Here is a 12,021-nt window from a genome sequence, read left to right as displayed (position 1 = left end):
ATCATCAGCTCCATCTAGTGGTAATAATGAGGTACTTTTCTTAAAATACCTTCAACAGTAAAAAGAACATCATACAGCATTATGGTCACTAGATTGATTTCCTATGATAATGTACTCCATGTATGAAACAAATAGGTCTGAGATTTGTCATGGCTGGGGAAATGTGTGTCACATTCATTTAATGTTTTTTTTTTTTCTAAATAGACCTCCCAAGTGTTTGTGAAATATTACACCACAAAACGTAATCAGCCAATGAAAGGTAATGACTCCATTTTTATTTTTCTACTGCTATCAATGGCCAACACGGTATAACACTTCATCCATGTCTTTGGTGATCTCTGATCTCCTTATGAACTGTTTCTTACATGATGAAGATCAGCCATGGAGTATATCTGAGGTGTATATCAGGGTGTGCTTCTTCCCCACATGAGAGCTGTGATGTCCAGCAACATCCATATAGAAGACATTTCCCACACTCAAGGCATGGTTGTGTGGGATCCCTGATGTACAGAAAGACAGGAATTCAGTGAGTAACAATTCCCTCACTCAGAACTAAAAAGTGGCTTCTTCCCTACATGAGAGATGTGATGTCCAGCAACATTCATATAGAAGACATTTCCCTCACTCAAGGCACTGATACACCTCAAGGGTTGTGTGGGATCCCTGATGTACAGGAAGACAGGATTTCAGTAAGAAACAATTCACTCACTCAGGACAAGGACGTGGTTTCTCCCGCGTGTGCAATTTCTGATGTGTGTAAAGATTGGACTTCTGTGAAAAACATTTCCCACAATCAGGACAGGAATACGGCTTCTCCCCCGTGTGAGATCTCTGATGTCTATAAAGGGTGGACTTGTCAGAAAAACATTTCCCGCACTCAGGACAGGAATATGGCTTCTCCCCCGAGTGAGATCTCTGATGTTTGTAAAGACTGGACTTCTGTAAAAAACATTTCCCGCACTCAGAACAGGAATACGGCTTCTGTCCCAAGTGAGATTTCTGATGTGTGCAAAGACTAGATTTTTGTGAAAAACATTTCCCACACTGAGAACAGGAATATGGCTTTTGCCCAGTGTGAGATATTTGATGGGTATAAAGATTAAACTTTTGTGAAAAACATTTCCCACACTCAGCACAGGGATACGGCTTCTCCCCGGTGTGAGTTCTTTTATGCACATTAAGTTTTGATTTAGAATGGAAACACTTCCCGCACTCAGTACAGGAAAACCTCTTATCTGTTGGAAGGACGGCTCCGTTCCTTACAGTCTGAGGTTCCTCAGGATAAGAGGAATACGATGGTCCATCTACACTGTGTGGTGCCGGATGGACATTTGAGGTAGTCGGATTTTCTCCTGGACTATACTGTGTGATGTCCTCATCTTCTACTTTACAGTCTGGAGACAAAGTGAGACAATCCTCTGAGGTTTTCCTCATCTCCAGTCCATCTACTAAAATAGGAATAAAAAGATTATTACTAGACATGAGCAGATTGGTTCCCCTAAACCAGGACTCCGCCCACATCAGGCAGCTTTGTCTCTGAGGATCTTACAATTCCACCCTCAAGGTAACTAGTAAATGGGTCCTCTGATCTCCTACCAGATCATTTCTTTATTCATGGACCTTAGTCAGAGAGTGAGGAAATAATAAGAACTGTCTTTTATAGGAGTGACAGTGATGAGGGGATTATAGGATGAGTGTTCCCACCCCCTCTATCACTCATTGCCATCTTCCCTACACAAAAAGTACTGCACTTCCTTATTTAGTCCATGATTTAGTTATAAATAACAGCGGGGCTGAGCCCCACCAGAGGTCAGAGAGTGAGGATGGGGGGGGGGAGAACATCCAAGATGAAGACTGGACTGATCCTGAAGACCACCATCATTGGGTTATTGACTCCTCCCTCATTATCACTTTCTGTTTAAGGTTCCAAAGTTTGAGGATGTTATCACATTATTATCAACATGTAAAAGTCTGTGCTCCAATCAAATCATCAGATATAAAATGTCCAGCTGGTGGAAAATGGGTGCAACAAAAGAGAATACATATTATGCTTATATATAGCATTGGGTAGAGGGGAGAGAGCAGAAGTCAGGACTATGTAATGTACAATATAAATTATATAGTGTAATGGTCAGGACTCATAATATTGGTATTCAGTAATCAGTGGAAGTTTAAATGTTTACATGAGACAAGTTGCAGAGGTCCCACACCGCTGCCTCCCATCTCCTGAGACTGCACTCAGTGACTTGGGTCTGAGACTATACAGACATATCCCTCCACCCGGCACAGCCAGCAGACAACAGAGCAAGTAACCCCGGGAGAATTGTTTTGTTAGAGAGCTTGATAGACCTGGACATGGGGAAGAAAACTCAAATCACATACCCCAGATGCCTAGGTCTAGTAATGCCTATATTGAAATCAATATTTTGCTGCCTCCTGAACCCCAGAATCTCCATAAATCCAGTCTAGATACAACAATTGTGTCTGCAGCATAGAGAAGGAAGATTATCCGAGAGAAATACAGGAATACAGGACGGGGAACACAGCTCAGGAAAGTGACCAGGGGATTACAGGCTGATATCACCCAGTCCCCACCCTACTCTGGACCAATCAGTGAGCAGTATGGGTGGAGGAATGTATTTAGTGTTAATGACCCACCTGTTCTGATCTCTGTAGGAGTGTCCTCCTCTATAAAGGTCCCCGTTATTCCATCCTCCTCCATAGACTGCTGATCATCCCTCACATACCTCTCTCCTTCTTCTTCTGCTTTACCCTCAAATTCTATATCGATTGGATCTTCACTCTAAATCAAGAAAATTAGAAAAAATATCATCTGTAAAATATAAGCTTTATTATTGTGACTTCACCTAAAAATCCACAGATTGTCTCCATGAGTCTGTGTTTTATAAGCTCTGTCCCACCAACCTTGTAACAGTGAGGGATGGTGTGATCTTCCTGTGTGGAATCCCGGGAATACAGAGGACGGGGACATCTCTCTGGTGGGTTCCTGGTATTAGGTGGCTCCATCATATCCTTGTGTCCTTCTGATAACTCCTCCATCACTCCATACTCCTCATCCTCTTCTTTATACTCTTCTTTAACAACAATATTATAATCCCCGAGGTTTCCACTCTGAATATATAATAAAACAATCATTGTTACAGACATGCTGTGTATAAATCATAGCTACCAATAATTGTCAATCATCTACCTGATGATGGTGAGGGATGGTGTGACCTTCCTGTGTGGAATCCCGGGAATACAGAGGACGGGGACATCTCTCTGGTGGGCTCCCATTACTGGATCCATCTGTAGGAAACACACACACTGACTGAATACATTGTTTCTATGTGTTTATCAGATGATGGGGGATCTAGGTGGACCCTCCGTACTGCTCTCTCCTTTACAATAAAGTCTCCTCTTACCCGGTGATGTGAGGGGCGGCTGATTGTCCATCATGACGTCCTTGTAGAGATCCTTGTGTCCTTCTAAATACTCCCACTCCTCCATGGAGAAATAGACAGTGACATCCTGACACCTTATAGGAACCTGACACACACAATGATACAGTCACCATCCAGACACATCCCTTGTCTGTTACTGGATAATGTCCCAGAATTCCCAGCACCGCTCACCTCTCCTGTCAGCAGCTCCATCATCTTCTTGGTGACTTTTAGAATCTTCTGCATGTTGTGTCTCTCTGGTTTTAGGGAGTCACATGGAGGCACTGTGATGGTCATATGATCACCGGACTTCATAAGAGGAAATCTCTGTATTGAGGAACCAATAGGAATATCAGGTTAGAATCCCAGAATCCTCCTCACCTCTCCGGTCAGGTCTGTGTTTTATTAATAGAGATAAGAGTGATGTCATGTGACCTCCCAGAATCCCCCTCACCTCTCCGGTCAGGTCTGTGTTTTATTAATAGAGATAAGAGTGATGTCATGTGACCTCCCAGAATCCTCCTCACCTCTCCGGTCAGGTCTGTGTTTTATTAATAGAGATAAGAGGGATGTCATGTGACCTCCCAGAATCCTCCTCACCTCTCCGGTCCATTCTGTGTTTTATTAAAGTGGTTGTAAAGGAATAATGAGCTAGTATGCCTTAGATTGAAGCCATCGTAGTCCCCATACACAGCTCCGGCCGGCGACATTGCTCCCAGAGTTACTTCCAGGTATCGCAGGGCTCCGGCACTATGATTGGCCGGAGCTGCGATGATGTCACTCCCGCGCATGAGCAGCCGGTAACAGCACACTAACTGAAGCAACAGCACGGACATGTGAACTCCCAGAATCCTCACCTCTCCGGTCAGCAGGTAGATGATCTCCAGGGTGAAGTTTAGTATCTTCTCAGTCATGTGACTCCGGTCCTCCTCCATCCTCATTGGTGCTGTCATCTATGAAGGTTTCCCTGTGGACAGATAAAAGAGAATTATCTGGATTGGTATTAGGACAAGCAACAGACGATGAGGAGAGAACAGAGATGAAGCCGGGGTCACTACACAGAAAATCAATCCAAGGAAACAACAGGCAGGACGAGGAATAGCAAGAAGGAGCTCAGAGACAAATGAGAATATTGCTCAGCCAATGGGAGATTATCTCAGCATGACTTACATAATGAAGGAGATGAGGGGGAGGGGAGGAAGTCACTTATGGTGACCATAGAGACATGGAAATTCAGCTGGTTCAGCAGGGATCGGTCACATTTCCATCCATGTGTGGTCACTGCCGGATAAAAGTCACTCCATCAGCGGCTGCAGCCAATAGCTTCATCACTGATCTGTGTATTCTGAGAGCGGAGGAGCGCCCCCCATTGTCAGAATACAATAGTGCAGCGGGGAGGATTCCCCCATCCCCCTCCAATGTGTGGATGGGGGAATCTCTTCAGTTTTTTCCTCTCATTCCGCTGGCTGAACGATAAAACTGAACCATGTATGGCCAGCTTTGGAAGGAAGATATATTCATCATCAACTGATCCCCCTGAAGGGGTTAATATACATATATCCACACTATATATGTGTGTATCATCATCTGCTGGAGATAAAAGACATCACAGTGACTATGGAGGAAGAGGACGGACATGACGGGGGGTTACTGGGTGTAAATAGAAAATAAGATCTTATTACCTCCTCTGCTGCTACTTCCAGTAATGTCTTCTCTCTACTTCCTCCCAACTCACCTCTCACCCGGAACTTCCTGTCTGTATCTGACATCACTTCCTGTCTGGGTAGAAGTGAGATCACCATCTTGTGGAGCTCAGAGGAACTGCAGTCTTGAGAAACATCTCGTAGTATGAACACGTCCTTGTGCTGTGTGTGTATGTACTGTATATCCTTATAGATGGGTCATCTCCACTCCCACCAAGGGGGATAGAAATATATTACTGCTCGGGGGGGAGACATTTTGGCACCTTTGATTTTGCGGTAAAATTGATTGCAGACTTAGTCATGTAGAACATCTGTTATATAGAGATGTGGAGAAGTTATTGCTTCTCTGCCTTTTGGCTAAGATCAAGTGTAGTATCTGTTCTTACCAGTTGCCAGAGGAGGCGTTCTGCTTCTCCCAATGGGGAGGGCTATGCAAATCCTCTGGTGTAATTGTACCTGGATGGCCTGTTTCGGTAGGGGCCACGTTGGCACTCTTAGGTCATAGAGGCTAATGCATGGTCGAGTCTAAGCAGGCCTGAAGGGTGCTCCTGGTGAGGATGGGTGCTGCACTGGGTCTGGCCGAAAGGCTGGGTCATCCCGCCCTTCTGGCTAGGATTGGTGTGGTCGCTGTCCCTGTCAGCGGCCAGTGGAGGAGCTGTCATCACCCTGAATGAGGGCTCGGGGTGGTGGTGTGCAAATCCACTGGATTCATGGGGGCCTGGAAAGGCTAGTACCGGTGGAGGCTGTGCCAATGCCCATGGCTCTCCCCAAGAAAACTTGGAAGGACTCTTTATCTGGTTGGGACGCAGGGCCGCACTGGTCCAGCTGAGGGTCGGGCCCGAAAAGAAGCCCATGGTGTATGTTCCCCTGGAGTGGCAGTCCAGGGGTACCGTAATATCACTGTGAGTGAGGGTCACTTTGATTTATGGCACCACGGTCACTGAACCATATCACACTTTTTTTCCCCACCTGCCTCCTGGGCCGGGCCTTTTGGCTGGGACCGGAGGAATTTTTGATTCCTGGACGGAGGGCCTGGTCATTGTATCACACAATGACCTCCTCTCCTCTCCACTTCCTTCTCCCCACTTTCTTTTATTTAAATCCCATGTTTGTCACTTTTTTGTATTTTTGTGTTTGTACACGGTTTTTGCACATGTGGCTGGTAGGGTGTAGGTCCTCGGGCCTGCCCTGAAAGTCTTGGGAGGGGGTGGACATGGCCTTTTGGCTTAGTTCACTCTCTCTCAGGGGAGCCCCACCTAGTACATGGATGGGTAAGTTTCGGCAGACCCTCCAGAGAAAGGGGTCCGTCTGGTTTCGGTCAGATGGACCAAGTGTAAATACCCCAATCCCCGTCTGAAGCCTAATGTCCCGGGTGATCAGGGCGAGGCCCTCTGATTTTAGAGGACTTGTGTACACCCATCTGCACGTTTTTGTGTTTCTAGGCATGTGCATTTCGTTTCGTTCCGAATCGAAATTCGGACGAATTTTTCATTATTCGGAAATTCGGATGCATCCGAATTTCCGAATGACAAAAGTAAAGAATTTAAACGAATCCGAAAAAAAAACGAACGAATTCGAATCGAATTCGAAAACATATTCGAATCGAATTCGAAAACATAATGAAATTAAAAAAAAATTTAAAAAAAATAGAAAACGTTTTTCTAAAAAAAACAATAAGGTAGAATATAAAATAATAAAGCAATAGAATATGTATATATATATATATATATATATATATATATATATATATATATATATATATATGTTTTTTTATGCTTTTCTTTTCTATTATTTTATATTCTATAATAGTATTTTCAATTCAAATTCAAATTCATTCTATACGAAATTCGAATTTCGGAACATGGCTTCTGAAGTTTGAATTTCGTATAGAATGAATTCGAATTTGAATAGAAAAGATTAGAACAGAAAATAATAGAAAAGTATAGATTATAAAAACAATAGAACAGAATAGAAGAAAATATAATATATATATATTATATTTTCTTCTATTCTGTTCTATTGTTTTTCTAGTCTATTCTTTTCTATTATTTTCTATTCTATTCTAATCTTTTACATTCAAATTTGATTTCGGTCTATATGAATTTTGGAAGATGTTTTATATATATATATATATATATATATATATATATATATATATATATATATATATATATTATATATATATATATAATTTTCTATTCTGTTTCATTGTTTTTCTATGCTATTCTTTTCTATTCTATTCTAAACTTTTCTATTCGAATTTGAATTCATTCTATACGAAATTCGAATTTCGGAAGATGGCTTCTGAAAGTGGAATTTCGTATAGAATGAATTCGAATTTGAATAGAAAAGATTAGAATAGAAAATAATAGACTAGACAAACAATAGAACAGAACAGAATAAAATATAATATATATAATTTATTCTATTCTGTTCTATTGTTTTTCTAGTCTTTTCTCTTCTACTCTATTCTAATCTTTTCTATTCAAATTCGAATTCATATTATAAGAAATTCAAATTTCGGAAGATGGTTTTATATATATATATATATATATATATATATATATATATATATATATATATATATATATATATATATATATATATGTGTGTGTGTGTATATGTATAATATATATATATGTATATGTATAATATATATATATATATATTATACATATACATATATATATATTATACATATACACACACACACATATATATATATATATATATATATATATATATATATATATATATATATATATAAAACCATCTTCCAAAATTTGAATTTCTTATAAAATGAATTCGAATTTGAATAGAAAAGATTAGAACAGAGTAGAAGAGAAAAGACTAGAAAAACAATAGAACAGAATACAAAAAATTATATATATTATATTTTATTCTGTTCTATTGTTTGTCTAGTCTATTATTTTCTATTCTAATCTTTTCTATTCAAATTCGAATTCATTCTATACGAAATTCCACTTTCAGAAGCCATCTTCCGAAATTCGAATTTCGTATAGAATGAATTCAAATTCGAATAGAAAAGTTTAGAATAGAATAGAAAAGAATAGCATAGAAAAACAATGAAACAGAATAGAAAATTTTATATATATATATATATATATATATATATATATATATATATATATATATATATATAAAACATCTTCCAAAATTCGAATTTCATATAGACCGAAATCAAATTTGAATATAAAAGATTAGAATAGAATAGAAAATAATAGAAAAGAATAGACTAGAAAAACAATAGAACAGAATAGAAGAAAATATAATATATAATATATATATATATATTATATTTTCTTCTATTCTGTTCTATTGTTTTTCTAGTCTTTTCTACAGTGTTTCTCTCTTTATGTGTGTGCACATTTTTTTGGCACCGGATGAAGTTTTTGAGTGTGTTTCACACAGCATGGGCTAAAAAAAAAAAAATCTGTTATATGGATACAAAGAACCCCAGCCGAGAGTAAAGAGTGGAAATGGCTCCTGATCCCCAGATTTGGCCAATTATGTCACCAATATAAATAGAATAAAACCCGCGCTATGTGTAACAACTCAAATACCTACAAAAATAACTTATACCGGACTGCTGCTGTAACAAAGGTAAGTATTCCCTTTATCAACTAGAAGAGCATTATGTGTCACAGCGCTGTCCTATTGTGTGTGCACATAAATCATCACAAATACACTAAAATATGTGGAGACATTCATATATAAAGTGCTAGGGGCTCAAATAATATTCTCTGCAGATCTACTGCTTCCACTTTACACCTACTTCACTGATCTTATGGTGTTTATCAATAAATAAAGTAAACTGATCCATGTGCAAATTCATATACAACATAAAGTGCTTTGTGCTCAAGATGCTGTTCCCTGCAGATCCACTGTTCCACTTTGCATCTATTTCATTAATCTTATAATATTTGCAGCTATATTAAATAAAGTTAAAATCTGTACAAATTCATGTAAACATACAATATTTTGTACGCAATATAGTGTTCTCTGCAAGTCCACTGCTTCCACTTTGCATCTACTTCAACAAACTCAAAAAAAATGTCCACCAATCAATGAAAAGTTGATAAGGTGTAAAGTTCTCGGTGCTCCAAACTGTGGCAGCTGTAGTGTAGCCACGCCTTCTTCCACCTCTTACACACGTGATGGTGAGGGCGCCCCCTTAGTAGTGCTTCCCCACTCACCAGAGCAATATGACTCCCAGCTTTTCATCTACCAGAGTCACCAACATCCTTCACACTCTCCTCACCTCCGATGGCAAAGGAACTGGATCCTCCTCGCTCACTCCTGAGAGTCTGCTGAGCTTTCTGTCATCTCCCTCCTAGACTCCTCCTCCTCCGACCGCTGTTCCAGCAGGAGCTCCGCCTCTTTATACACACTCAGAGCTCCGCCTCTTTATACACACTCAGAGCTCCGCCTCTTTATACACACTCAGAGCTCCGCCTCTTTAAACACACTCAGAGCTCCGCCTCTTTATACACACTCAGAGCTCCGCCTCTTTATACACACTCAGAGCTCCGCCTCTTTATACACACACAGAGCTCCGCCTCTTCATACACACACAGAGCTAGGCCTCTTCATACACACTCAGGGCTCCGCCTCTTCATACACACTCAGGGCTCCGCCTCTTCATACACACTCAGGGCTCCGCCTCTTCATACACACTCAGGGCTCCGCCTCTTCATACACACTCAGAACTCCGCCTCTTCATACACACTTAGAGCTCCGCCTCTTCATACACACTCAGGGCTCCGCCTCTTCATACACACTCAGAGCTCCGCCTCTTCATACACACTCAGAGCTCCGCCTCTTCATACACACTCAGGGTGGAGAGAAAGGGGAAGGATATACAGTACATACACACACAGCACAAGGACGTGTTCACACTAAAAAATGTTTCTCGGGGGCTGCAGTTCCTCTGAGCTCCACAAGGTGGTGATCTCACCTCTACCCAGACAGAAACTCTCTATGGAATACAGACAGGAAGTGATGTCAGGTAAAGACAGAACATCCCATTTGGAAGGACGTAGAGAGAATACACTGCTGGATCTGGCAGCAGAGGAGGTAATATGTGAATTAACCCCTTCAGGGGGGATCAGTTGATGATTAATATATCTTGCTTCCAAAGCTGGCCATACATGGTTCAGTTTTATCGATCAGCCAGCGAGCTAAATCACACTGCCACATTACCTCTCTAACCCTTCTGCTTCTCCTAACCTCTGGTGACATATCCCCAAACCCTGGGCCTCCTTTATTTAACTGTGCCCAATGCTTTTATCACCCTACACCCTCTGGCAGCAGCCGCAATCCACAGAACTTGGCTTCCATTTCTCCTCTTCCCAAAACCAGCCTCCCCTTCTCCTGTGCCCTCTGGAATGCCCGCTCTGTCTGTAACAAACTCACCGCCCTCCACAGCCTCTTTATCACAAATTCCCTTTACCTACTTGCCATTACTGAAACCTGGCTTTATGAATCTGACACTGCTTCTCCCGCTTCCCTCTCCCATGGCGACCTTCTCTGGACTCACTCCCCCAGACCCAGTGGATGGAAGGGAGGCAGAGTGGGAATCCTTTTAGCCCCACACAGCACCTATTAGGTTCTTCACCCACCTCCCTCTCTGACACTCTCCTCTTTTGAGGCACATGGTATTTGTCTATTTTCTCCTGTTTCTCAAAGAATTGCTGTCATCTACCGGTCCCCTGGACCAGTATCAACCTTCCTTGATGTCTTCTCTGCCTGGCTACTCTACTTTCTCTCCTCTGAAATCCCCACAATCATTCTCTGTGACTTCAACATCCCTTTTAATACTAACACTCCTGCTACTTATAATATTCTCAGTGTAACCTCCTCTCTTGACCTGAAGCAATGAATACAGGCTCCTACTCACTCCGATGGCAACACCCTTGACCCAGTGCAACCTCTCCAACAATTCTTTTCCTCTCTCTGATCACCACCTTATTAGTTTCGCTCAATCCCTGTTTTTCACCTCCTCTCCCTCTAACAGCCTAATGCCGCATACACACGGTCTGAATTTTTCGACAGAAATTCCGGACTTACATGTTCTATATTTTTCTGACGGAACTAATTACTATCAGAAAAAATGCTCGTTTGTATGCTGTTCCGACGAGATTAGCAGAAGGAGCCCAAAGGGTGGTGCACTGGCTATTGAACTTCCTTTTACTAGTGCCGTCGTACGTGTTGTACGTCACCGCGTTCTTGAGGGTTGGAATTTGGTTTGACCGTGTGTATGCAAGACAGCTTGAGTGGAATTCCGTCGGAAAAGCCTTCAGAGTTTATTCCGACGGCAAAACCGGTCGTTTGTACAGGACATAACAGTTACCCGTAGTTTGGCTACCTCAAACCTCTTCTCTGCTACTGAACACCTCTATGACAAAATCTCACCCCTGTCCTGCCCCAACCTAGACACTTCTGTCTACAACAGCTCACTGTCATCCTCCCTACACAAGCTTGTCCCCTTACTAGACACAGAATCAGGCCCCGACCCCTACAACCTTGAAACCAGAAAACGTAGCTGCACTCTTGAGCGCATGTGGCGTAAGACTAAAAGACTTCAACCAATATAAATCTGTCCTCCAAAAGTAAAACTGCTGCCTCCTCTGTGCCAAGCAGACCTATTTTAATACTCTCATTAACACCTTCTCATCCAGTCCCCCTCAACTCCTCTCTACCATCAACTCTCTACTTCTACCTCCACCCACTAACTTACTCACTGCCCAGGGGATCGCCAATCACTTAAAAAATAAGATTGATACAATTTGTGAAGAAATCTCCAATGCGCAGATACCTCCACCATTTAAAGCCCCATATCCACAGGTACAATC

The 12,021-nt window shown here is 41.6% G+C and overlaps 3 protein-coding genes and 1 pseudogene across 3 annotated transcripts in view; 2 read left to right on the top strand and 2 right to left on the bottom strand.

The window, feature by feature from the left end:
- Window positions 1-5,224, bottom strand: part of LOC141121842 (uncharacterized) — a 297,848-nt gene extending 292,624 nt beyond the window's left edge. The window contains exons 1-6 of the mRNA XM_073611580.1: window positions 5,126-5,224; window positions 4,301-4,410; window positions 3,636-3,770; window positions 3,426-3,549; window positions 3,212-3,309; window positions 2,926-3,132 (exon numbers count right to left, since the gene is read on the bottom strand). Of these exons, the coding sequence (XP_073467681.1) occupies window positions 2,926-3,132; window positions 3,212-3,309; window positions 3,426-3,549; window positions 3,636-3,770; window positions 4,301-4,396 (660 nt within the window). The 5' untranslated portion in view covers window positions 4,397-4,410; window positions 5,126-5,224. The remainder of the gene's footprint in view (window positions 1-2,925; window positions 3,133-3,211; window positions 3,310-3,425; window positions 3,550-3,635; window positions 3,771-4,300; window positions 4,411-5,125) is intronic.
- Window positions 1-12,021, top strand: part of LOC141121836 (uncharacterized) — a 963,509-nt gene that overhangs the window by 910,044 nt on the left and 41,444 nt on the right. The window lies entirely within an intron of this gene.
- The window catches only part of LOC141121879 (uncharacterized), a 173,439-nt gene that overhangs the window by 131,870 nt on the left and 29,548 nt on the right, over window positions 1-12,021 (bottom strand). The gene's annotated exons all lie outside the window — the stretch shown is intronic.
- LOC141121916 (U2 spliceosomal RNA) lies at window positions 5,484-5,589 on the top strand (annotated as a pseudogene).

This window comes from Aquarana catesbeiana, unplaced genomic scaffold, assembly GCF_042186555.1.
Source record: "Aquarana catesbeiana isolate 2022-GZ unplaced genomic scaffold, ASM4218655v1 unanchor233, whole genome shotgun sequence".
NCBI classification, from domain to species: Eukaryota; Metazoa; Chordata; class Amphibia; order Anura; family Ranidae; genus Aquarana; species Aquarana catesbeiana.
Note: the sequence above shows the minus strand (reverse complement) of the source record. Positions and strands in the feature narration are given on the sequence as shown.